At 37.4% G+C, this 26,406-nt stretch overlaps 5 protein-coding genes across 5 annotated transcripts; 4 read left to right on the top strand and 1 right to left on the bottom strand.

The window, feature by feature from the left end:
- LOC115620810 (exocyst complex component 5) lies at window positions 1-2,618 on the top strand. The gene is made up of 6 exons (XM_030514234.1): window positions 1-105; window positions 165-1,066; window positions 1,123-1,710; window positions 1,776-1,965; window positions 2,035-2,352; window positions 2,428-2,618. Exons 1-6 carry the CDS (start codon window positions 73-75, stop codon window positions 2,524-2,526), a joined length of 2,130 nt encoding a protein of 709 aa, XP_030370094.1. The 5' UTR covers window positions 1-72; the 3' UTR covers window positions 2,527-2,618.
- Window positions 2,619-3,152: 534 nt separating this feature from the next.
- Window positions 3,153-8,019, top strand: LOC115621566 (NPC intracellular cholesterol transporter 2). The gene is made up of 4 exons (XM_030515247.1): window positions 3,153-3,491; window positions 5,810-5,917; window positions 7,652-7,821; window positions 7,889-8,019. The coding sequence occupies exons 1-4, from the start codon at window positions 3,347-3,349 to the stop codon at window positions 7,973-7,975; spliced, it is 510 nt and encodes a 169-aa protein (XP_030371107.1). The 5' UTR covers window positions 3,153-3,346; the 3' UTR covers window positions 7,976-8,019.
- A 1,942-nt stretch (window positions 8,020-9,961) lies between these two features.
- On the top strand, window positions 9,962-21,129 carry LOC115620485 (anosmin-1). Its single transcript, XM_030513718.1, has 7 exons — window positions 9,962-9,994; window positions 16,371-16,987; window positions 17,062-17,180; window positions 17,238-17,431; window positions 18,655-19,028; window positions 19,098-19,164; window positions 20,683-21,129. Exons 2-7 carry the CDS (start codon window positions 16,392-16,394, stop codon window positions 20,851-20,853), a joined length of 1,521 nt encoding a protein of 506 aa, XP_030369578.1. The 5' UTR covers window positions 9,962-9,994; window positions 16,371-16,391; the 3' UTR covers window positions 20,854-21,129.
- On the bottom strand, window positions 21,118-22,645 carry LOC115620486 (serine--tRNA synthetase-like protein Slimp). Its single transcript, XM_030513719.1, has one exon. It carries the CDS (start codon window positions 22,554-22,556, stop codon window positions 21,144-21,146), a length of 1,413 nt encoding a protein of 470 aa, XP_030369579.1. The 5' UTR covers window positions 22,557-22,645; the 3' UTR covers window positions 21,118-21,143.
- Window positions 22,646-22,810: 165 nt separating this feature from the next.
- Window positions 22,811-25,606, top strand: LOC115620499 (4-coumarate--CoA ligase 1). The gene is made up of 4 exons (XM_030513751.1): window positions 22,811-23,035; window positions 23,586-23,735; window positions 23,797-24,335; window positions 24,392-25,606. The coding sequence occupies exons 2-4, from the start codon at window positions 23,604-23,606 to the stop codon at window positions 25,353-25,355; spliced, it is 1,635 nt and encodes a 544-aa protein (XP_030369611.1). The 5' UTR covers window positions 22,811-23,035; window positions 23,586-23,603; the 3' UTR covers window positions 25,356-25,606.
- Window positions 25,607-26,406: the final 800 nt, after the last annotated feature.

Here is a 26,406-nt window from a genome sequence, read left to right as displayed (position 1 = left end):
AAGAAGAACGCTTTGTTGTATACGCCTACGATTGATTAGAAAAGTGGGTAAGCAAAAAAAAAATAAAATAAAATGCTATCCCAATACATGGAAGAGTTCGAACAGGTAAATGGATCCAAAAAATGTCTGTCTAACCATTAATAACCCCGCAATTACTTAACTAGGACCCCTTTGAAGTGGGCGAGTTCATTGAACGGCTAACCTGGCGTACAAACAATGAGTTGCAAAGCAGCGATGAATTCAGCCCTCTTGCGCTGCATGATACATTTATACAGACCATTAAAGATTTGAAAATACTACAGGAGAAACATCAAAGCAAATGCGAACGGCTTGAAGAGTCGCTTCGACAAGAGAAGGAGGCGCATGCCAAAAGGGTAGCGAAGCTGCAGGAACGTCATCAGATAGCCATCGACTGTTTCGGGGAGCTGGACGAGAAGATTAACTCGGTGGCTGGAAAAATAAAGCATTTGGGCCAGCAGCTGGAAAATGTTAATACGCCACGTAGTCGTTCCGTTGAAGCACAAAAGCTGCTTAGCTACATGTCTGAGTTTCTTATATCCGGCCCCATTGTAAACGATATATTTACTGATGCAGCTCGCCTGAACGAAGCGGCTGATGTAATACAAAAACTGTATACGATTTCACAGGATTTGCCACCGGGAAATTTCGCAGAGTCAAAGCGCAAAATTGAGAAAAAATATGATGAGGTGGAAAGGCGACTAATCGAAGAATTTGCCACTGCCCAAAAGAGTGAAGATATTGAGCGAATGAAAGCTCTGGCGCAAATACTATCTCAGTTCAAGGGCTATGCACAGTGTGTGGATGCCTACATTGAGCAGAGTCAGATGACGCCGTATAGTGGCAAGGATATTTTCATAGGCATAGTACCATTGTGCAAGCATCATTATGAAATTATCAAAAAGGTGTTTGCCAATCCGCAGCAGGTAATGTCAAAGTTCATATTGAATATCTATCAGTTGAAGCTCCATCAGTACGCCATGACCAAGCTAGAAGACAAAAAGAATGAGGAGAAATACTTGCGCACGCTTTATGAGCTTTACTCACGGTAACATACCTAATCATTAAGTAAAATGTATAAATTGTAAATTGTACACTTTGCAGCACCCTAAAGCTCTCTACAGATCTGCAAATCTACATGTCTACCATTGATGATGATCTGCTGCAAAAACTTACACAACAGATTTTCATGAAACATCTTGCCGGGTATGCAGAAATGGAAACCAAATGTCTGACAACTAAATGTTCAACGGAGCTGGAGAAATTCTATGCCAGCAAGAAGCATCAAAAGACTCAAAAAACAACTACTTTTCGACGCAACATGGAGGTGTTAATTGCCACACGTGCCAATATTAACATAGCAGCCATTGAGGATTATGGCGGCGAAACATTTCTTTCGGAGGAACTAGCCATAAATATGTTGCAAGAGGCGAAGGCCTCGTTTAAGCGTTGCAGGCTATTATCAACAGAGGCTGAGCTTCCAAGCAATGCCATTAAGCTAAACGACATTTTACTACGTTTCCTAATGCATGAGCATGTAGATTATGCACTCGAATTAGGACTGCAGGCAGTACCATTGGCTGAGGGCAAAATCTTTCCACAGTTGTATTTCTTCGATGTGGTACAAAAAACAAATATTATTGTTCATTTGCTGGATAAGCTGTGCAATACATCGATTATACCATGTGTGAGGTGAGTTTGAAATTAAATATACAAATTTAAAATAAAATCTAATTGTCATTTCAAAATGATAACAGCAACACGGCCAAATATTCCGATTATGTTTTCAAAAAGCGTATTCTTATGGAACAAATTGAGACGAAGCTGGATCAGGGGTTGGATCGTTCCATAAGCGCTGTAATTGGTTGGGTCAAAGTTTACTTGCAGTACGAACAAAAAAAGACAGACTATAAACCCGAGACTGACGTGGATACTATTTCATCAGCGGTAATTACGATTAGTCATACGAGTAGTTTTTATAAATTAAATATACAATCTGTGCTCTATTCGTCATAGGCTTGTTTGCAAGTTGTGCAAAATCTGCAGCCCGTTATTGTGCAGATCAAAAAATGTGTGGATGGTGAGAATCTACAAAATGTCCTCACTGAATTTGGCACACGTTTGCATCGCGTTATCTACGATCATTTGCAAACAATGCAGTTTAACACAGCAGGTGCCATGTGCGCCATTTGTGATGTTAACGAATATCGTAAATGTATACGTGATCTAGATAGTCCACTCGTGACACAATTGTTTGATATTCTACATGCCTTGTGTAATTTGCTACTCGTAAAGCCCCAAAATCTTCAAGAGGTTTGCACAGGTGACACATTGGTAGGTATCGCGAATCGGGTACGCTGTATTGTATATTAATAATTGGGTTTTTTCTTTTGATATTTTTTACTATAGAATTATCTGGACAAGTCAGTGGTGCGACAATTCATACAATTGCGCACTGATTTTCGCTTCATCAAGAATACGAATTATCTGAAGGGTATTATCGAGTAAAATGAATTGCGATTGTCGTCAATGCAATTGTACAATCAATTTTGTCACATTCCCATGTCAGAATGAGTTTTACTTACCGTGTTTGGATTAAAATGCAAATAAAAAATAATATTATTAAAAAATGTACTAAATACTATGTGGATACTTCGAGTGGAATTGGAGTAGCTCATATTTTTTTTAAACAACTATCACCTAATCTACTAAACTAATTATGCTTTATTTATAGCTCATACATACGTATAAATGAATCACAAATAAATCTACGCGTGTGTGCCTTCACCTCCTTTCTTCGATCTTATCAATGATAAAATACCAGACGTCACCACCCGGCCAAACAATCCTCAAATCTTTTCGAACGAGTTTTATCAGTCATTTTGCTGGCATATACACACGGCCAATACAATTGGTAGATAGCACGGTAGCGCGGGCCCGCCACCTTCTCCGCATTCCCAGCCAATAAATCAAAGTTTTATTGCCTAATCATACACAAATTATTTATTTACGTTAATGCTTAACGCCCCAGCCATAAAAAAACAAATTTGCGGAGAGAGTGTAAGGCTCTCTCTTTCTTCAGTAATGTTCCGCCATTACTAACCAATTGGCTGGCCATTTAGATTTCGGCTCTGTTTATAGTGGACACGCTTCAGGTTATTGCCAGTCACCTGTCGGCCACAGACGGTTCCATATCAATATTAACCGTGCGTTGCTCTCCGAGTCTTTGACCAAAATATACGTTTAATCATTCGCCTTTATTTTATTCAAACTTTCGGAATCAGACCAAAAATTTTAATCGCAGCCATTTCGTCCAGCTGATTAAAACATGCGCTGCTATATTGTATACTACTTCAAAATTTTCTTGATTGTTTGTGCAATACACGAGTTAACATGTGGTGTAATAAGCACGGCAACTAATGAAGTCTATAAGAAGCTTTTGCAGCTAAGATCGTTGCCTTTCGAGGACTGCGGTAAGTTTTTTATAGTCAAGGACTAAATGTTCGTCCTTAGAGGATCTAGTAAAGTATTATTAGTTTCATTAGGTAAAAATTGCATGTTCAAAATGTTCGTTTAACCTGGTACCCATCAAATGATCGAGCAAATAATATGAACAAGTAATAATGGAAAACAGTCTATGTTAATGGACAATAGAAAATTTATTTTTAATAAACAATTTGTAGATTTTCTATGCTTTTGATATCGAATTAGTTTATCAGTTAATTAATTTATTGTTCTACTTATATTACTTATGTTCTTCACCTAAAATATCTAATTCTCTAAACTCGAAAATAATGAAATCCTGTTTCACATTTTCTAGTAATTTTATTGGGAAAATACTGAGAAACTTTTTATGCCATATCTATGTAGTTATTAATGTTTAATTATTTATAGTGTTCAACAGTACAATAAATTTGTATGTCAAGTTATTTTTGAACAAAACTGTCCCTTTGGCTATTTTTATACCCTGTACCCGTAGGGTAAAAAGGGTATATTAGGTTTGTGCAAAGTATGTAACATACAGAAGGAAGCATCTCCGACCCCATAAAGTATATATATTCTTGATCAGCATGACGAGAGAAATCGATCTAGACATATCCGTCCGTCTGTCCGTCCGTCTGTCCGTCCGTCTGGATGAACGCGAGGATCTCAGAAACTATAAACGCTAGAATAACCAAAGTTGGCATCCAGATTCTCCTAGGTCCGAGAAAGGACGAGTTTATTTTATTTTTTTTAATTTTCCCCCCTTCCCCCGCTGCAGAATTTCGTCAATAGCGTCCACATTTCAGATGCTACCTAAACTAAATTTGGACACATAATTTATAAATAATTGTCTACTGTTGTTTAAAATTTGATTGAATTCTGTCAATTCTAAGAAAAGTTATTAGCGAAACATATTCTCGCCAGTACAACCCCCACAAACTGCAGCAACAAGTTCGCTCTTCTTCTTCCTCTTTTTGCTGCTGCTATGGGCGCATATAACTCAGTGACGGAAGTTTACCTGGGTACAGGGTATTACACTGTCGGGCTTGCTCGACTGTAGCGTTCTCTCTTGTTTCGATTCAGGCAGGGAATGTTGGGGAGGACTATAAAAAATATTTCGTAAATAAAATAGATTTATACCAGTACCTATATATACTTTCGATATTTCATCTTATTCTTAAGCACAATTTCTGTAAAGCTTCATATTATCAGGAGGCATTATGAAATAATTAATTTAACCAAAATTGGTTGTAGAGTGATTATTTCATCGATCTTCCGAATGAAAGTTATATGATAAAGCACCAAAGGCTATTTAAGTGAGATTGGTTTTTGCACTGATAGATTCATTGGAAACTTTATAAAATATTAACTACATATCGTTCTTAAAAAACTCGGCCTGTGGGTTAGACCAGTCTACATATCGGCGGATATGCCTATACCTCTTCGCCCTGTCTTGCTGATCAATATGAATGGCTTCTGGGTTGGAATTGGAAATTTTTGAAATGAGCTGTTCAATTGGGGCTTATCTGCCCCAAATTTGGTTCCAATTTAAGAAATAATTTTAAATACTCGTATGAAGGCATGATATACGAGTATAGCAGTAAACTAATCAACTAGATTATCATCTAATCAGTGCAAAAATTTCCCCATGTGTATATAAACTTTCCAATATGCAGCAAATACAAGAAATTAATTAAATGATAAAATTGATTTCAAAATGATCAATTTATATAAAGCACTGATAATTTATGGACTAGAAAAGCAAGGAGACCTATCAACGTACTCATATAAGCCATTTCAGAATTACTCAGCTTTATTTAAAGGTCAATAATAATAATAGACTACTTTGTTGTATAATTTACATTCAAATTAATTTGCACTTAGTTTTATGTGGCACCCTTAAGAGTGTAAGTATAAATAGATTATAGAACGGCCTTCAACGTTCAGTTGGCCATATATTGTGGAATGAAGAATCACCTGGCTAGTGATAATCAAATAGTAGACAGCTCTACGTCTGCCCTCTTGATAATTCGACTTAAGTAGTGCTGAGGTTCAATGCTTAAAGCGTCCGATAATTGCGCCTGGTGATACGCTAAGGCCTTTTAGAATAATATGGTGCACCATTTACAATGTGAATAGCCGAGGGCAACAATTCTCGTGTTGGCAGTGAGGCGTGTAGTATGTGTAGATCTCACGTATTCCGCGGCCATGAACTTGTAAATCCATTATATTTGAAACCACACTTTTACTAACAAATATAAATGTGTACCTAAATCGATTTACTTATTGTGTTATTTTATTATTTCAGGTTCCATGTTTCAAGTCATGTACCTCAAAATTGACGGATGCACTACTATTCCATGCACCATGAAGCGGGGCGATTTGGTTGACGTGAGAGTGCTTTTCGATGATAACGGTAAGCGCATTGTATTGATAACACCCCGCATACGCATTCAAATTTTTGCGCTGCTACAAAGAAATTAAAAGTCAGTTGCTGCATTTGTTTTTGTAAACAAAAATAGATCAATTGCGGGCGAAATCAGAGGGCGGCGATAATGTTTTATAGAATATGCAATAAAATTAATTGATCATACTTAGGTAGGAGAGTGTAAACTGAGACGCATTGGTCTGAGCAGATAGCAGGAAAGTTCCCATATTGGCGATATCGCCAAATCGCTAGAAATATAAATAAAATTGGGCTTGATTGCATTAATTAGTGCGCTGGTCAGCAAAAGCCATAAAGATAAAATCCGATAATAAATATGGCAGCAAAGTAGAACTGGAACTACAAGGTACACTCCTTCATATGGCAGTAATATTTATGAGTCTAACAGTTGTTAAATTGTTTTCGTAGAACTTTCAGTTCTGATTTTTTTGGTGACCTCTTATCAACGTTTTATATTGAATGGATACTTAAGTATATCTTGCGCTTTTATACCATTTTTTAATAAGTGATTTTCTTTTATTAGATTAAATTAATTATTTGTATGTAATACAGTAACAAGTAAAAAAAGACAAATCAACACTTTCACTTTTTCGAGGCGAACACAAAAAGCATATCCTATACTTACACACTGGCGAACAGTACAAAGCAATCCCGATATGAACTCACAAAATAGGATTCAAACAATCGTGGTACCGAAATTTAAATTTTAAATTCAAAAGATTACAATTTTGATTAAATAATGCGTGATGCGTTAAAATAAAAATTTAGCCACATGATCAACAGAAAAACTTTAACAAATCCCACTCAGTTTCATTTAAAGTCGAAATAGTGTTCCATAACAATAAAAATATGGCCGACTTCAGATTGCGGAAATTTTTTTTTTCATCCGTTCCTATGTATATTATGTAGTGAACCGATTATGGTGAAACTTCAATATATGAAGTACTATATAAAACTTATAACTGATAAACAAATTTTTTTTATTATACCTGAATTCTGCGACAATCAGTTCTATGCAAGCTATGTTGGAAAAATCTTATCAAATTACAATAATATCTAATAAAGGCCTTCGATTCTATAGTCGAATGGCAATGCCACGAAAAAAAAAAAAAAAAAAACTTGTCAGAGAAAGGAAACTAATTAAAAACTAATTAATTAATTTTTATAGAATAAACAAATTTAAAAAATATATATATGAAACAAGGAATCTCTGATCTGATCGGGGAAGAATTAAAGACTATTTGAATATAATGAGGAGGAAAAAGTATAAGTTAAACTTGCTTTCCGTATTAATAAGGCAAGTCTTCATACCGAAGTTTGTGTTCCTAGTTGTTATGGTTCCAAAGTTTCCGGTGTTCATACAGACGAACAGTCGAATCGATTCATCTGAGACAGGTTCCGCAAAGAGCTTTTTTAAGTGTCCAGTATTATTTACAAAAATATAAATCCACCCACGCTCTCAAAAATTGTAATCGCAGTGTGCATTAAAGATGCTTACGAATCAAATTGGGAGCCCAACGGAATATGATCAACATAAAAGAAAACGGCAAATGTTCGAAGCGTGCTGGATGTGGGTTAGAGATATACTCTCCAGCGAGATAAGCTGAGTCGCTCTTGTTTACAAATTTTAACTGAAGTCATGAGTTTTGATGCTATTTGATTAGCTAGACCAATTTATTTGATTTTTGTTGCTTTCCTTTTCAGGCAGTGGCGTTTCGTTTTTAAAACACGAAGTGCGCTGGGTTTTCAATTATGTTAAAACCCAAGCGGCTATATCACCCGACCCCTGTGATGGCAATCAGGAGTGCATAGAGAGTACAGGCGATGGCAAGACATATTTGGCTAAAGTTTATGTGAATACTACGCTGCCGGTGGTAAGTGAAAGATCCCTAACATTTCAATATCACCCCATTCGTAACCAAATATTGGTTCCCTTTACAGATGCGCGGGCGCATGTTGTGGGAGGCAAAGGATGCTAACAGTAACAATCTTATATGTTTTGAGGTGCCAGTGTCAATCACTCTTTAAATATGTAATGAATAAAACTTATTGGTGCATGTAAAATGAAACAATCAAAGCAATACATAAGATACACTCAGAGAAAAAGCCGCTGGACTAAATGGAAGCGACATAATCATTAATTTACATAACTTTTCATGGCAGTTTGCCAATAAACGTAATTTGTAAAAGGGTTGTTAAGGTTGAGATTGTATTCGTTTTACTTTAAACATTACAGAATGGCTGATTAGATTTAATTTTGTACAACAAATTTATAACTTTCAAATAACTTGCTCATGACAATGCATTTAACTCATCTCATATACATACATACTATATATGTGTGTATTTACCCTTTCCCAAGACAATCAAATTATTTGTGTTTATTTATTTATGTAATTCCTTTATATACATATGTAGTTGAGCATTATGGCAAAATGAAAGTAAATTTTATAAAAAATAAATGTGCTTGAAATGTCTGTAAAAAAATCAAAAAATATTACAAGCGTAATGTAATAAATATACCTATAATGTATGCTTATTCTTAATAAATAATTAACCCAAAAAACAAATAACTAGTTTAAGTTTTAAGCGCTTGACTGAAGTAAACTTTCAGAAATCTCATTCGCTGTTATTTCTCTGAGTGTATGTATGTGCGCGTCCTTTAATGAAACTTTGAATGAAATTGCAGCGTATGGTTGGAGGAGGTGAAGGAGTAGTACAGAAACAAAAAAACATAAATTACGCGATCTCTTTGTTTTGGCGGCGTGTTTTGCAGCTCCTGTTGACTACACTCATACGGAAAAGATATAAACACATGCAGGCAACAAGTGGAGCGACATGAGCGCACGATCAGCGACGAGAGAATGCCGGAGGCAGCACTGACCGTTTAGCTATTTTCCCGCCAGCTCTGGTGTTTTTCAAATGCCGATTGCGCAAAAAATTATAATTTGCGACTGGCGGAAGATATAGCATTTTAGCATGTTCGTTAGGGCGTTACATTCTTTGTAGATGTCTTCGAAGAAATATTCTATTTACTGAACTATCCTTTATATACTTTATATTCTTGTTGTCTTGCTATAGTTTAGTGCATAGTAGATTAACCCAATTGCGAACATCATTCGTGACCGTGTCATTTCAATGATATGTTTTCTCTTATTATTAAATGAAGAATCTATAGCCTATAGAACGAATCACGGTAGGGAATCAACATTTTGATGTCTTAGAACGAAAAATGAATCTTGTCTGCAAATTTACTATCGTAGTATTTGGGTTCATTGAGTAAATATAAAGTTCTTCAAAAACAGCTAAATCTTATTGGATAACCAATACACCAACTAAAAACGGAAATGTTTGCAAAATTAGGGAATTCGTTTTTTTGATAGTTTCGTTTTTTATTCGAAACTGTGAAATCGGCTATTGGCCATTATTAAAATTTATTTAGCTACTTCTGAGATATTTCCATTGTCGATCTAGCTTTTTGCCGGTCAAGAATTGGCAGCTCTGCGCCAGAGGAGAGTGGGAGCAAAACGAACGAGCACACGAACGCACGAGCGTCGTCGTCGTTTGTTCGTTTCAGCATCCAAAACGTGTGCAATGAATGGCAAGCAGGGCAGAGTCAGAGGCAGACCTTGCAATTGGCCCGTTCAGTGTGTCAGTCAGTCTTTGTGGGTGCAACGTGACGGTTGTGCGCGATATTTTTGGGCAGCGACGACAAGCCCAGGAAGCGAAGGAGGATCAGCAAAGAACACACTACATACATTTGTGGCAATGCAGTCAAACCTACGCGCTTAAATTAAATAATTACGTTTAAAAGAAGCCAGCACGACAAAACATCACATATCCCGCGGCATAATCATAATCGCTTTATCGATCGCATCTCATTGATCCTGTCAAGCTAAGTGCGCGTGAGACAAAACAAACAATATACATAAATGCAGCTAGTAATACGCACAATTTAATTCATTAATAAAATTAAAAAAAAAAAAAAAAAAAAAAAAAAACAGAAAGCAAAGGAAACAAACGTTTTCTTTTAAATTACTCGAAAGTGTAAGTACGAAAAATTTTCGCTCGTTTTGCGTGCCATTTGCGCTATTTGCTCGACGTAAAATGTGATTGCCTTCGTGCTAATTGTGGCAATCGTGTCTTGTGTTCTCGTTGTTATTTTTATTGTTGTTGGTGCTGCTGTTGTTGTTTATTGTAGAGTGGTGACATATAGTAGCTGAAACAGCAACAACTATAAATGAGACTTCACACACTTGAGCAGGCCAACCGCATCTGCATTCCCTGGTTCTGTCCACCCGTAATGTTGCGGCCCCGTACACAAGAAACTGGGCAGAAGCAAAAAGTTCTGACCGTTTACCCTATGCCCTGCACACATCGGAAGTAGCCACTATACTCGTATGCTGTTTGTTTATATTTTTTCATTTTTTTCTGAACCTTGAATGCGGCTTCAAGTTTAAGTACGTAAATGCGTTCATTTGACACCTTCAGCGCTTGGTTGGACTTGGTTTCAATAGTACAGTGCATATGAGTTATTGTAGATGACCATGGGGTGTTTGAACCGCATTTAATGACTAAGCTTTCATTGGATTTCACATACACTCTATATTAATGCCAGCCTTAAGTACGAACATGATCCTGCCCTCTTTTGTTAATTGTTTAATGGCTACAGTTTTGCGGTTGAACAAAAAAAAAAGCAGGCTGTGGTTAATCCGTAACAAGATACTCAAGGAATACATGCAATTTTCTTTAATATAATGGTATGACGTTTTCTGTTATCATATATAATTTCGTGACACAAAGATCATAAAACACCAACGTTTAATAAAGTTTTGTATTCATGTAATAAGTTTTTTATATTAGCTTATTAAATTATTTCAGCAAGCCCTAAGTACAAAAATTTTAAGAAAGTTTTCTATTAATTGCAAATTGTAAAGTTGCACTTAATAATGTGTCTATAATTTTTATAATACATAGAAGTATTGGAATATTCAAAATTTGTTGAGTTGGGAAATTAATTTATAGTAAAGAAAGCTTATTTATTGAATAACGAATTCAGCAACAATTTGTAAATGAAATTAAAAGAGGTCTCGATTCAACTAGACGTTAACTGATTTGTGCTTAAATTGGTTTGCAGTTTTTAAAATTTGTTCTAGAATGATTATTTATTTATTAAATAATAATATACGTTAAACACATGTATCAATTATTGAATTATTATAGCTTTAAATCAATTTAATAGCTTTATTGATTATAGCTTTAAATCAATTAAGAAAAATTTCAAACTATAATTATATTGAAATAAATTAAACTAGATCCCTTTAAAATTTTTGCTTTGCGCGCCAAATTCAACTCGAAATGGGAAATACGTCTCTTTTACACAAAGAAAGGAAACATGCTAAGGGTACTTAGGAAGCTAAGCTAATAAATGAATTTTGATGCCTAGATTTTGATACTAGAAACATAAATGAATGCCTTCACTGACCTTCTCTTGTAAAGGGATGAATGATACATATTTTAAAAAACGAAAAGAAAACAATATAATAAATAAATATTTTAAGCACTCCCTTGTAGTTGTCATACAAGATTTATTTCAAATTGTAGAAAAAGAACTCTAAATGTTTAAGACATTTACAAATTATATAAAATTTCCAAAAAAAAAAATTTGTAAAAAGAAGAAATTTTATGAAAATACAAGTATTTTTATAAATCACATTAAGTTTATGCCAAATTTCTGGCTCCTTTCAGGGAATAAGTGCCCAATATAAAAATGCATTTGCTTAATAGTTCAGCTTCTCATAAAAACCGCTTAAGATATATAGAGAAGGGACCAGAATATAAACAATTTTTAAAATACTGACTAGATCTTGTGCAAGTTCTTTGTTCTAGCAGAGCATTTTAGTTTCGTCTCATCTGGAAGATAATGGTGAGCTTTTGTTTTTGGTACTTTTTTTTATTTTCCTCGCATAAATACTTTTAGTGCTTTGCTACTGCACTTGAACAATGCAATGGTTGCTATTGTTGTTGTTACTGCTGCGACTGCAACATTTGTTGTTGCTGTTGTTGTTGGTGCTGGTGTTGGTCAAAGTGTTAAACGATTTGCATCATATTACACACACTGTGTTTTCATGCCTCTGGCGTCGCCTGTTGCAGTTATTGTTGCTGCTTCGGTGGCTGGGCTTTGTCGCCACAGTCTCGTGCTATTGTGCCTAAGCTCTCAGTCGCGTCTCTGTGTTGTGAGGAAGAACGAGTAGCCAGGTAGCACAACAAAAGCAAAGCCAACGCAACAACCACCAACGATTTATCAGTCGACGTCAACGAAATCGATCCGGATCTTAAAGCCGTAAGTATGTAAGTGTTTGTGTATGTATGGCGGTGTGTGTGTGTGTGTATATGTTTGTGGCATAAAATGTAATTTTGAATTTTTGGATCGTTAAAAGCAATTAATTGCCTCTACGCAACGGCAGCCATCCTGGCAGCACCACCACCACCAACAACAACAACAACATCAGCACCATCGACTGCCTCATCAACAGCGAACAGCCAACATCCAACATCCAACACCAACCCATTCCCATTCATATGACAGCAGCGCAGTCGCATCTGAGGCTTTGCTGCCCAATTTTGTTGCAAATTTTTCGTTCCGCGGAACTTGCTGCATTTCATCTCGTCGTCTTCATCGTCATCGTCAGCGTCTTTGTTGTTGTTGTTGTTGTAGCTGTTGTCGTCGATCGTCGCACATTCATTTGTCGCTTAATGTCCCTCAGTTACGCTGCTCGTCCGTCCTCTCTCTACACTATAGAAAAAATCAAAAGCTTTCCAAAATCAAACATACCGCACAACACGAAAAATGGTCATTAATTTTAAAAGTGATCTTCCTTCTTTAAAGTATCATTAAGAAGAGCGGGCTTTCATTAAATAGTATGAAAAGCAGCAACTTTTGAAACGTATAATATTCCTTAACTATGTATTTGTTCGGCGCATTCATTTATGACTAATGCAAAAGCAAAACGAGCAAATTATCTACGACTGCACTCTTCACTGTGTCTTACAAAAAACATTCTTTTTTTAGGGTCATTTATTTATTTTTTATTTTATTTTTTTATTTTATTTAGTACATCAACAATAATTCTGTCGATCATATGATTATATAATTTAAAATAACAATTTAAACTCAACTTAAAAGATAATGTATGTAGATAATCTATTAATTAAGAACTACTTAGAAAAAGTAAGAAGTAGAAAGAGAGAGACGAAAAGAAAAGGAGGGAAATTTTAAATGCCAGTCCGGCAAGCTTTGCCCAAACTCACAGCAGTAAGTGGTCAGAGATTTCCCCGAAGATAATTATAACCCTAATATTGCCAAACAATCTTGTTAGAAAGTAAAAACATACTCACATATCTTTAGGAAGAAACAAGATTTGACACAAATACTTTTTTGAAATCATATCGCTTCTATAACAGCTAATAATCGGTCAGACATCCCGATTTGGATTACTCTCATTAAGCTGATCATATACTAGTCTCTTTAGCATTCATTTGATTCTTATGTTTTAGTATATATTATATTAATATTTAATTATTTGGATTTGGTTATATTTATATCTATTTTTATACTTTATTTTATTTTTTTATTTTTATAAAATTTACCAGATTTGGACTCCTAGATTAAATACTGCCCAGAATTTCAGGGAAAAAGCAATATTGATTATATCGACTCACATAACTCAAAGCAATTTTATTGGATATTTGATATTATTTATGATAATAAGCAGTTTAATCAAATGATTATCAAAGTCAGTGGTAAAAAATTAATCCTTGTAAAGCTTTATGTAAAGCATATTTTCCAATTCAATTGTTTCGATTAGTAAAGATCATTTGTAGCAGTGCACCGGTCTCGTCTAACTGTCTGTCTGTCGTTCGTTCTGTTGCGTTTTTGCTCCGCCACACATTATATGAGGCTTCCCCTGCTTCTCTACCGATCACCCGAATACCACACCACCGATCACCGCCACCGCCCCCTCTCCATTGCCATTGCCTTTGAGTGTCGCCTGTGTCAACGTTAACGTTAACGTCGACGTAGACGGAGACGACGTCTTGCTCTTGGTATGTGCGGCATCTGGTGGCTGGCTTCTGTGATGTGATCTGCAGCTTCTGCATCAGCGGCTGCTATGCTTGTGTGGTGGTGGATATGTGGTGACATCCACTTGCGTCGCGCATTCGTCGTAGTCGTATTTTTCTTGATTTTGTTTCCTCTGCCACCGCTGCACATTCACACGCAGTCCAATAATAATAATAACAACAACAACAACAACAGCAGCAGCAGCAGCAACACCGACCATACCATAAAGCATTAGTTTCCCATTTGCGTGCTAAATACCCTACACGAGTCTCCTTGAAGCATACCAACACGGTCAGCTTACTTCTGGGAAGGAGGCTTAGAGGCTATGCATTAAATGCCCCTCTACCTTGTGCCCCCTTCCCGTTAAACCCTACACCACACCTTCTATAAGTTGCAAATTGCTTTGCTTCGCAATGTGCTGCCAGATAAAACTTCTAGGCTTGCCTCTCGCATCTCGTACTTCGTCATGGTGCAGCACAAGTAGGGCACACAGAACAACAACAACAACAACAAGAACAGCAACAGCAGCAACAGCAACCATGAGACCCAGCCAGCTATGCAACTGCTGCCTCTGTCCATCTGTCAATGGCACGCACTATGATGCGCGCTTTGAAGTCCTGTCAAGCACTTGAGATACATTTATGTATTTTTGCATTTTCATTGCTTCGACGCTTTGTCAGCGAGCAGAGCAGAGCAGCGCACAGACAGGGGCGTCGGTAGACGGGGGTAGAGGCGCAGAGCAGCACAAATGCAAAGAATGATTAGTTAGTTGGTCATGCAAAATGGCAAAAACCGGTTGAGGCAACCGGCAAACGATCGATCCACTATGGAGCAAATTTTATTTTTGGATTTCATTTAACAATTTGAAATATTTTTATAATAAATTTCCGGATATGTTATACTAATCGATTGTTGAGAACTTTATTTGAAAAGATAGTTGCGGTCTGGTTTTAACGAACATTATAAAACATTTAACCCTTGCGATCCTTAACATACAAAGTTCCCTTTATAGAACAAATTATTTGTTGGCTATAAACTTTTTTGGGGAAATTGTAATTAAAATTGTCTACAAAAGGCATTCAGCTAAAATAAACTTTGTTGTGCCTATCATTGCTATGGCAGCTCTTTAATATAGTGCACCGATATTTATAAAAGTACAGATTAATAATTTGTTAAACAAATAAGCTGTTGGTACTTAGTTGCGTATGTTTCTATGTCAGTTTTATAAATAAGTGCACTGATTTTAATGGGAATTCAACAAGCAACAAGTACAATTTATATAAGACATTAAAACTCAAACTAATAGTGCTTTTTCCACCAATCGGTGCTAAGAAATCTATACCATATAGTGCACAGGTTTTTTTGCAAATTCAGATTGCAGTGAATTACTATGGAAAACTATTTATTACCAATCATGTTACACAGATTAATTTTTACAATTACAAGTATATAATAAAATACGAAAACCATATAATAGTGAGGCACATTATTTTAAGATCTGTCCTGGGTTGGACAATTATTATGTGCACCTAGAGACCCTATTCTCCGCTAGCTCTTTGGGCTATATAAATATAATATAAATTTTCTTGGCATATCAAAAAGTTATCTGCTCTTTGACAACAAAGCTACTAAGTTGTCCGGGTCGAAATGGTTAAGAAGGGGTTTGAAAAATAATACTCCGATAATAAAACCTCTTTCTGTTACAATGAAATTGTTTTTATCTTTCTTTCTTTATCTCAGAATGTATAAGAGCTAGAATAACCGAACTTGGTATGTAGATTCTCCTAACCCCGAGAATGGGCAAGTTTGTTCATTTTTTTCGATACACCCCCACTCCCATCCATTCATGATTTCCATCCAGTTAGTGATTATGTGTCCGTATATTAAGATTCATTATGATCAATTAGAAAGAAAGTTTTAGTTTATAGTTATGTAAAAATGAAAACTCCAAGGCACTTTTCATTAAAAAATCCCATATTGCTGCAAATGATTGGAGTCCCTCTCTGCTAACAGAATATATACTCCTTTTTCAATATCAACAATTCTTCGGCTAGGCTTTTGCCAGCAAACTGATCAGTATTTTCCACAGTGCGGCGACAAACTAACTGACCCTCCCTCCGATCCTTCAAAAGGCGTTACGACGTCGCCGTCGCTCTGATGTGCAACATAATCAACGTGCTGATCAGCGCAGAAATTATGAACGCAGGCGGCATGTGTGTGCCCATACTCGTATCCATATAGTCTTGAAGGGGAACTCAGTTAGCAAGCATTTAGGAGCTCTCTACCACTCTCTCGTTACAGATCAGCTTCGCAGTCTCGAGCATGGCACTGTTTAGAGCTGCGCTATTGGCGTCACTGGCTATGCTGTGGAGTCAACGGAGTGGAGCCGGCGCCTCGTCACGCCAGCGCGATAGCATTAATATCAAGGACAAGATCATTGAGCTGCAGTGCCTGGAACGTTGCGAGAATCACACAGAGCCTCTGGTATGTGCCGAACACTGCAAATTGGAGCTGTTGCGTGCACCGAGGCGCGGCAAGTGTCCGAACATTCAGTTGGGTCTCAGGCATCACACGTCGGCCCTGACACGACTCTCGTGTCTGGATAATTGCGTCTATGACCATGATTGTGATGAGGTGCAGAAATGCTGTGCGTCCACGTGCGGACCGGTGTGCATTGCCCCCCTGGGCGTGGACAACGATACTCAGCTGCCGCCTATACCCAAGATCCTGGGCTACAAATTACCGGGCAGCTACAAGGTGGAACTGACCATTGAGTCCTCCTTGCTTCCCTACTACTTTCATGTGGAGGTGCGCTCGCACATCGGACGTTTGTTTGCGGCACGCAAGCTGGGCATGTGGCAGTGGCAGCCGGTGGAGAAGCTGCTGGAAAGGATGGACAATGAGCACCACAGGAAATTGTAAGTGAGAGTCTGCAGTGGAAAGACCACAGTGCAGCAACGTTCTCTATATATTTTATATTTTAAACACATAGTACGGAAATATTCTTCAACATTCGACCGGGTCGTTGGTATCAGGTGCGTGTGGCCGCTGTTAACGCTTACGGATTCCGCGGCTACTCTCAACCGTCACGTGCCTTCACTTTGGCGAGCAGTAAGCTATAAAGGAATTCAATAATTCGGCAACCGATTAAAACACACATCTTTCAAGATCCCAAGCGTCCCAAGGCACCGAATGATTTGAAGATAATTAATAAGCAGTACGATGGCCGCTATATGAGTGTGAAGCTCATTTGGTGTCCGTCCAAATCCAATTTGCCAGTGGAAAAGTACAAAATCATTTGGTCACTCTATGTGAGCGCCAGGGAGGCCTCACTTATAACACAGGAGGCTTATGTCAAGGATGTAAGTTGTTTTCATATCTATATCTTCAAATTAGGGAATCATTAGCTTTTTGTTTCCCAAATGAAGGTTTTTTATTTCTTTTTATTTGTTATTTAAAGAAAATATTTCGCAAAGCGGTTCTATAGTTTCCTTAAGAGGAAAATTCAAATTACATTTAGTTTGGAGTTTCATATTTTTATACCCTGTACCCAAAGGGTACAAGGGTATATTAGTTTTGTGCGAGTGCACATGGAACACACAGAAGGAGGCTTGGTAGACCCCACAAAGTATATATATTCTTGATCAGCATGACAAGCCGAATCGATATAGCCATGTCCGTCTGTCTGTCTGTCTGTCCGTCTGTCTGTATGAACGCAAGGATCTCCGAAAGTATAAGAGCTAGAATAACCAAACTTGGTATACAGATTCTCCTGAGCCCGAGAAAGGGCGAGTTTGTTCATTTTTTCTGATTTAATTAAATTAATTAATTAATTTAATTAATTTAATTTATTTTTTGTGGGGTGGTATTTGAGTATTTGAGAGTTGAGCCTGCTCGACTTTAGCATTCCTTTCTTGTTATTTTATTGACATAAACTAAGAAATTATTTTTCAGCTTTTTTTAAAATCCCGGACAACAAAGCTATTAAACTAGTATGGTTTAAGATTAAAATCAATTATATCTTTAGCTTTTCTAGTTCGTTAATTTTTAAATGTTCAAGACAATGTCAGAAGCAAAAATATTACTTGAAAAAGTCGATTTTGTTTTTTGGTAATACTTGGAAAAATTAAAAAACTTTGTTTTATGTTTTGTGAAAAAATTTCAATAAAATTATTAGTGATTGGTTTTTTCATTATTCATACCATAAATGGACTAATCTGTAGCTATAAATTTATATCATTCGAATATTTAATTTTTTATGAAATATCATTTAATTTATCAGGAACTTGTGAAACTTGAAAGGTCAACAACTTTTCATTTAAATAATTAAGATTAAAATTAATATAAAAAGTGTGCTGAAGAATTTCTTTTAAATCATAGCTTTATTTTGAAATAGTATATAGGATTTTTAAATACGGAAAGCAATTGTTATTAAAGATAACCATAGTTGAAGCAAAACTTAAGATTCTGCCAACTAGTTGTCGATAACTTTAAAAGTCATTAAATTGTAGAATATATATGCGAAAAATATAATTTAAATTCAATTTATATTTGGAGATCGTTTAGCAACTTATTTTTATTACAGGCACATCAATTTGAAATCAGAAAACTACTACCCGACTCCTCCTACTACATACAAGTGCAGGCCATGAGTATTAATGGATCGCGTCGTTTGAAATCTGACAAGAAATCGCTGCTCTTCAACACCACTCTACAGTCCCTAGAGCCCTACACTCCACTGAACTGTGCGACTCACAACTTTAGACGCAAATATCATCATCATCAGCACCATAGTCCGCCCAGTAGTACGGAAGGGAGCGCTACGACGACCACTGTTAACATTAATGAGAGCGCTCGTGCCACCAACCACTCAGCGACGTCCTATGAAGTGCGCTTCCGCCTGAACCGGAAATTCGGCATGATTGTGCAAATTTTGGGCCTGCAGCCACACAAGGAGAAGTAAGATGTTTTGAAATGTTTATAAACAAACTGTTTAAACAATATGCCTGTGCTCGACAACTATTGCAGGGTCTACGAACTGTGCCCAAAAGAAACAAATTGCGAACATCGAGAGTTCAGCGCGATCCGTGTTAAAGTGAGTATCGGTGTGTGTTTGAGCGTAAATAGTATTAGGTATTAGGTATGGGAATGGGATATGGCGTATGGGTGTGTGTGCCTGTATGAGGCAGGGGCATGTGTTGGATTCGTGCCGAGCTATTCATTTGATTTAAAGTACAACCACCAGTTGTTATTATTTGATTTCAGCTTGTTCGTTTTGTTGTTTGTTTTGATCGGCAAATCATGTTCTTTGCATATGACATACCAAACACGTTTTGCACGTACGTGGTTTTTCTTACCACCCGCCGCCTCACTCGAAGATTGGTGTAATTGTTGCGCAAAAGCTATTAAGCTAAGCATGGGGAGCATTGCAACTAAATTTTGTTAAAGAACAGTGACGTATATTAGAAATATTATGAATAGGTATAAGCAGACGTATAAACGGCACAACCATATACACGTATTTATTTTTTATCGAGCAAAGCTTGTCCCAATACGTACAGGCCTTGGCACTATGGTTAATTATAACATTCCACATCTTACAGTTATTTCGTTAAAATATAAAAACCTTCAGCTACCTATTGAAATGTGAAGTCCAAAAACCTTTTTATACTTTGCACGTACACGAAGGGTGGAAAGGGTATATTTTCGGTTTACAGGATGACGACACTATTCGATCTAGTCATGCCAGTTTGTCTGTCTATCTGGATGAACACCTAGGTTTTGGAACCGGTTAAATCAAAATTGGATATTGTCCACAAATCGAAAGATACATAATCATAATCTGTCATTAAATATTTAATAGGCTTATGGGACTGCGCTTCATTTATAAAGTCAATAAGCTAGAGGAAATGTTAACTTTTGAGTTGTTTTGCAACCGTGCTGCTTAACTTGTTGTAAAATTCTCTACCCATTACCTTTAAAGTATAATTAGTATTGCAACTAATAACTTATAGTAGATGCAGACATGCCCAGTTATAACTTACATTAATTCAAAGTTTTTATTTTTTATTTTTTGATTTGAATTTGATTCAAGTAAGTATTTTGTATGTTATTTCAGTTAAAAGTTTCAAAATTGTTCAATTTGTAGAACGTAAATGTTATTTTATTCAAAATATATTAAATATATTTTCTCTATGAAAAGATAGCATTTAGTACAAAATCAATTATTAATTAATCTAGGAAAATGAAAAATATTATCCCAGACGGAAGATTTGGTCCCATTTTTTTAAACTATGAATATGCAACAACAATTTTATGAATAAACAAGACACATTTTTAAAGATGTTATTCATCAATTACTGTAAAGCTTATTAATTAATTATAATAATTTTTTCCAACTTTAAAATAAGCGGACAACATTAATTTATCTGGCATAACTTGAAATAACTTGCTTAAAACCCCGCTTTTATGTGAATTAAATTTTGAAAATAAATCCCTTTGTTAATCCTTTTGGTCCAAATTTGAATACGTTTTTAAGCAGTCCCTACATTAATTTCCTTTAATATACATTTTGAACTAATTCAAACACAATACACGTATTTTTTACTTGCAGAAAGATTCGTTGGAGTTTAGCAAATTAAAATACAACACAACTTACGTTCTTAAAGCCGTGCGGCCCAATTCCGTGCTTGATGACACTAAAAAGAACACCTTTACGTTTACAACGCCCAAGTGTGAGAATTTCCGCAGGCGCTTTCCCAAAATTCAAATCAACTGTGAGTGAACAGCGTCGGGCGGCGTTAACAGCTATAATAATGATGATGACGCTGATGATAGTAAAAGTCCACATTGGTAATCATTAATCATGATGATGATTCCAAAATGTTGGTGTTGACGTGCATGACGTTTTATAATGATGAAGTCAACTGCAGTTGACAAACACACAAACACAGTGCACCCACACAAAGCCCGAGATTATTTTAGTTTGTAAATATGTATGACTTAATATTTTTACCTATTGTTAGGCTTAAGTGAAACTACAATGAACTTTCGAACCACACAATTTTGCAATCTCTATTTAAAAAGGTTCTTAAATTCTTGCAGATCTTGTTGAAATGTTTTTTTCGTATCCAGCTCGTTGCTGCCCAGCAACTTGCAAGACTCCAAGGGTATTCCATGCTCAATAAGAGCTGCTATCAGCCGAGTCGTATAGAGCACAGGGCCTCCCACCAAATGGAGGAAGTCGTAGTGTTTCTCGCGTCTCATGCTGAGGAGTATGCGCTTGGAGACAAAGTCACTGTAGTTGCTAATGCGCCCTACGCAAACGTACCGCTGGAGTGAAGGCGCATAGACTTCTAGAGATGCACGCAAGGATTCCGAAGGCGTCAGCATATCAGCACCAACATATACAATACGGAATGGTATGTCGAGAGCTTTGTAGAAATCAGCAGCCAAGTTAAGTATTTCCTCTAGTTGTGCGTCTGCTTCATCAGCTGTTTGTGTGGCCATAAAGCTCTGCACTGCATTTGTCTGGGTGGCTGTATAGAGACTTGGCAGTGGACCGTGTAGTTTCGCCTCTGCGCGACTATAACTGCGCCCACAGCAAACATATCGCAGTGGTAAGACAGATGAGTAGACACATAGTTTTGTCATGGCGCCCAGGAAGCTTTCGAAGGCGCCACCCCCAGTCAAATAAGCCACATTCAGCTTGTTTTGCAAGTTATCCTCTTTGACCATATGGTAATGTTCCAGCGGCGTAGCGTTCGCCTCCATCAGCACACAACGCACAAAATCAGGATTGGCTGTTTGCAGGAAATTGGCCTGTTTTACAAAATATCGCGCCAGCGCTTGCATCGAATTTACGTCGAAATGGGCTGCCTGTTTCATCATGTAATAGCGATTGTTATCCACAAAGTGTATAAGATCGTTGCGCTCCAGGTGCGATGTGGAAGGCACCTGTTGCGTATTTTCGGGCAGAAGGTGACGATACACGAGTCGCTCATCTCCAGTGTCGGGGCAGTTGGCATGCAAGCGATTGGGCAGATGCAGGAAATCATGTATAAAGTCATCCTCAATGGGATAAAGTATTTGTTTAAGTGCCTTCACATCATTGCGTAATGATTTTCCTCGGTCTTTGAGCTCATCAAGTTCCTTTGCAGCTGCACCAGCTTTCGCAAGCGTTTTTAATTGTTGGCTGATCGCTTCCCGTTCGCCGTCTAGTCGTCGCAATTCCTCATGATGTGTTAGATATTTTTGGTATTTTCCCAGCACTCTCTCCAAACTAATTTTTAGGCCACGGTTTCTAATTGACTTCTCAAGCGCCGATCTGTCGTTAAAAGTGCCGGCAAAATCCAAGTGCGGTTGTAAAGTAACGTAGTTTTCATTTGCTTTATCGCCAGTTATGTATAGGGCGGAGATGTATCGCTGCAATTTAAGGTACCCGCTCTTAGAGAAACGCTGTGGTATTGCATTACGTAATTTTAACATTACTTTTAATTTACAACAATAACGTTTTAGAAATATTAGCACATCAAACACTTGCTCAGCTGTTCGTACGGCAGAGCTGCCACCCCATATAGGAAAAACAATAACAAATCGCAGCACTGCCACCTCATGCATCCGGGCTCGCACAAAAGCTCATTGACACATAATTCTTACAGGGGGTGGGTGGGCGTAGCGGCATTGCCAAAAATAACAGCTGTTTGGCCAAAACGACAAATTACACTTTTAAATTTTAATCTGCATTTCATAAAGTCTAGCCACCGCGCATGCGCAATGTATAGCAAGAATTTAGCAAGTTCCCTTATCAGCTGAGCCAATCTTATCGTGCCATAAAAGTTATAGCTACACGAATACGTCTGGTTGCTTGTTTGTATACTGCTGTGACAATTTTAAGTTAGTTGTGTTGCAAAGCCGCATGCGAACGCACATACGCGCTTATTCTCATTGATTGTTTCTTTAGTCAGGTGAGTCGAATAATAAATCAAAGGAAACACACACTGCTTAAAAACCGCACTTTCTGTGGTGCTAACTTATTCGCAAAGGTTCACAAAATGTGTGTCATAAATTAGCATAGACAGTTGCGCGCCGAATAAAATTTTGCGAACTATTGGAACGAACGACCTTTGGAACGGCTAAGGCAAATTGACAAATATTTACATTTCGTAAAATTCATTCGACACTACAATGCCGCCGCCTATGTAAGCATCAATTAACTTGAGCTGCAGGCCCAACATGAGTTTTTATTGTTTACAAAAAAATACAAACACTCAAACAGTTATTACGCTCCAGGCATGCCTAGTAATGCCCATATAGGAGATTTGTGTTTGCATATGTAGTCGGATTTCTTATAAATCGTGTGATTAGATACGCCAGAACGGTTCAAAGTGTATAAGTACGAACTTCAAGTATCGTGCGTTTCGGTGGTTGGATTTAGTGGGTGGGCGCACTTCTAACCACCCTATTTTAACATGTGAATATGTATGTATGTTTGTATGTATTTAAATTCTCACGCAGCACACTATCAGGATCAGGATGACATCAACACTTTTGCCGGGCAATATAGTGTATGGCGGCGATATAGCCTCCAGTGAAGCACAAAACTACAGATCCTTAGGTCAATTCATACTGGATAAGTACAAGAGCTTCGGCGACCAAACGACTATGGTAATTATGCTATGGACATTTTCAAAAATTTACAAATCTCTTACGATTTTAATATTTTTAGATTGACGCCGTTACTGGCACGGAGTACACAGCCAAATTTATGTACGATTCTATTGTGCGCCTAGCACAGATACTCCAAAAGTTGGGCGTGAAGCAAAATGATGTCATTGGATTGTCTAGCGAGAATAGTGTATCATTTGCGGTGGCTATGTTTGCCGGCTTTGCTGTGGGTGCAACTGTAGCGCCTTTGAACGTTACTTATTCTGATCGGGAAGTGGACCATGCTATAAACTTGTCTAAGCCCAAAATTATATTTGCTTCCAAGATTACTGTCGATCTTGTGGCCAGGGTGGCTAAGAAGAATAGCTTTGTCAAAGGAATTATTGCACTCAGCGGAACTTCCAGCAATCATCCCAAAGTCTATGGCTTTACAGAGCTGATGGACAGTGACAAGTTCAAAACAAAACCAGATTTTCAATCGCCTGCTGCTAATAAAAAGGAGGATGTCTCATTGATTGTCTGCTCCTCTGGCACAACCGGCATGCCCAAAGGTGTGCAACTAACGCAATACAATCTACTGGCTACCCTCGACTCGCAATTGTAAGCTTCACTTTTCAAGCCTTGCAAATTCCAGTATCATTTACATTTATTTATAGACAGCCAACAGCGGTACCGCTTGCGGAAGTAACGCTACTCACAGTTATTCCCTGGTTTCATGCATTTGGCTGCCTGACTCTGATTACAACGGCCTGTTTGGGTACGCGTCTGGTCTATCTGCCTAAATTTGAGGAGAATCTGTTTCTATCGGCCATTGAGAAATATCGCGTAATGATGGCATTTATGGTGCCGCCACTTATGGTCTTTCTGGCCAAGCATCCCATTGTGGACAAGTACGATTTGTCCTCGTTGATGGTGTTGCTCTGTGGCGCCGCTCCACTGAGCCGGGAAACGGAGGATCAAATTAAAGAACGCATTGGTGTGCCCTTCATTCGGCAGGGCTATGGACTGAGCGAGTCAACGCTCAGCGTACTCGTACAGAACGATGAATTCTGCAAGCCTGGCAGCGTGGGTGTGCTGAAGGTGGGCATCTATGCCAAGGTCGTGGATCCCGATACGGGCAAGCTGCTTGGCGCCAATCAACGAGGCGAGCTGTGCTTTAAAGGTGATGGCATAATGAAGGGTTATATTGGAGACACAAAATCCACACAGACCGCGATTAAAGACGGTTGGTTACATACCGGTGATATTGGTTACTTCGATGATGATCTGGAATTCTTCATTGTGGACCGCATTAAGGAGCTGATTAAGTACAAGGGCTTCCAGGTGCCACCAGCTGAAGTGGAAGCATTGCTGCTAACTCACGACAAGATTAAGGATGCTGCTGTTATTGGCAAGCCAGACGAAGAGGCTGGAGAGCTCCCAATGGCATTTGTGGTGAAGCAGACGAACGTACAGCTTACAGAACAGGATGTTATTCAGTTTGTTAATGAGCGTGCCTCGCCGGCAAAACGTTTGCGTGGCGGTGTCATCTTTGTGGAGGAAATACCCAAGAACCCCAGTGGCAAGATACTGCGTCGTGTTCTGCGCGATATGCTTAAGAAGCCCAAGTCCAAGTTGTAGAGGAATTGATGAGGCGTTTAGCAAATTTAAAGCGTGGACTTCGGCAGTCCGCTGGCTTGTCTTAGGAAAATTCGTTTTGTACAAATGGGTTCTATATGTACGCTTTATTATCGCTAAACTTTGTTCTTATCGATTCTTCTTTCTGTCTAATGTTTGTTTTATAAACTACCAATTGTTTGGAATTACTTTTATGTACTTGGCTTTTTCAAAGTATTGTATTTAAACCTAAATAAAACCTAATTAAATACGTATGTATGTCTCATTCATTCGTCATTCGTTACCGCTTCGCTAATTAGTCGTAATTGTATATATATTGTATTTTATTCACTTAGAGAGGCTGTCACCTTATGGAGCTTTTATGACGCAATGGGCCATCATACACTCAAATTGGACTAAATAATGCAGCAGCGCTTATGAACTATCAATAACAAGTTATATAAACAACTACATACGCTCATAACAAACTCTTATATTTTGTTTTACTTCTTGTTTTTGGTTTCATATTGTTTCGGTTGCTGTTTCCTATATAATCTCATTATTAATATAAATATATATCTATATGTATATATATATATTTTTTTTTTTGAATTTTTCGTTTCTTTTCTTTTTGGTAATTGTTAAATATTAACTACACATCTCTTCTCAGCTCTTGTAAATAGTAGCTTAATTAACATTTGGGAAAGTTAAATATTTGTTCTCTCTTTATGTTTACATTTTTATTTCTTAGTTTTTTGAATATCCAGATCGAGGCGCAGAGATGCACTTTGCATTGTTTAGAGTTTTCCAATTTGTTTTTAAGTTGCTCTGCTATTATTTCGCTAATTATTGTGTATGAAACCTTAAATTTAAGAAAATGCTTTGGTTGTCAATAATATAATGGAAATACTTTGTGTTGAATGGCTCGCTGTCGTACTAAATATTCGTTTGTTTGTTTCTTTTTCGTGCTTGACATACACATTAATAATCTTCACTTACATTTTTAAAACTAACTCGAAAATTACATGAATTCAGTTGTTAATTTCGTTAAGTAGTATTCATTTCGTTCCTTCTT

Source organism: Scaptodrosophila lebanonensis, unplaced genomic scaffold (genome assembly GCF_003285725.1).
Source record: "Scaptodrosophila lebanonensis strain 11010-0011.00,11010-0021.00 unplaced genomic scaffold, SlebRS2 tig00000024-arrow-pilon, whole genome shotgun sequence".
NCBI classification, from domain to species: Eukaryota; Metazoa; Arthropoda; class Insecta; order Diptera; family Drosophilidae; genus Scaptodrosophila; species Scaptodrosophila lebanonensis.
Note: the sequence above shows the minus strand (reverse complement) of the source record. Positions and strands in the feature narration are given on the sequence as shown.

Excerpts from the sequence above, each read along its gene's own strand:
- LOC115620810 (XM_030514234.1), top strand. The coding sequence starts at position 73 with ATGCTATCCCAATACATGGAAGAGTTCGAACAG. Across the intron at positions 1,067-1,122 it reads CTTTATGAGCTTTACTCACG|CACCCTAAAGCTCTCTACAG; the intron begins GTAACATACCTA and ends TACACTTTGCAG. Across the intron at positions 1,966-2,034 it reads TGGATACTATTTCATCAGCG|GCTTGTTTGCAAGTTGTGCA; the intron begins GTAATTACGATT and ends TATTCGTCATAG.
- LOC115621566 (XM_030515247.1), top strand. The coding sequence starts at position 3,347 with ATGCGCTGCTATATTGTATACTACTTCAAAATTTTCTTGATTGTTTGT. Across the intron at positions 5,918-7,651 it reads AGTGCTTTTCGATGATAACG|GCAGTGGCGTTTCGTTTTTA; the intron begins GTAAGCGCATTG and ends TTTCCTTTTCAG. Across the intron at positions 7,822-7,888 it reads TGAATACTACGCTGCCGGTG|ATGCGCGGGCGCATGTTGTG; the intron begins GTAAGTGAAAGA and ends TTCCCTTTACAG.
- LOC115620485 (XM_030513718.1), top strand. The coding sequence starts at position 16,392 with ATGGCACTGTTTAGAGCTGCGCTATTGGCGTCACTGGCTATGCTGTGG. Across the intron at positions 17,181-17,237 it reads TGCCTTCACTTTGGCGAGCA|ATCCCAAGCGTCCCAAGGCA; the intron begins GTAAGCTATAAA and ends ACATCTTTCAAG. Across the intron at positions 19,165-20,682 it reads TCAGCGCGATCCGTGTTAAA|AAAGATTCGTTGGAGTTTAG; the intron begins GTGAGTATCGGT and ends TTTTACTTGCAG.
- LOC115620486 (XM_030513719.1), bottom strand. The coding sequence starts at position 22,556 with ATGTTAAAATTACGTAATGCAATACCACAGCGTTTCTCTAAGAGCGGG.
- LOC115620499 (XM_030513751.1), top strand. The coding sequence starts at position 23,604 with ATGACATCAACACTTTTGCCGGGCAATATAGTGTATGGCGGCGATATA. Across the intron at positions 23,736-23,796 it reads TCGGCGACCAAACGACTATG|ATTGACGCCGTTACTGGCAC; the intron begins GTAATTATGCTA and ends TAATATTTTTAG. Across the intron at positions 24,336-24,391 it reads GCTACCCTCGACTCGCAATT|ACAGCCAACAGCGGTACCGC; the intron begins GTAAGCTTCACT and ends ATTTATTTATAG.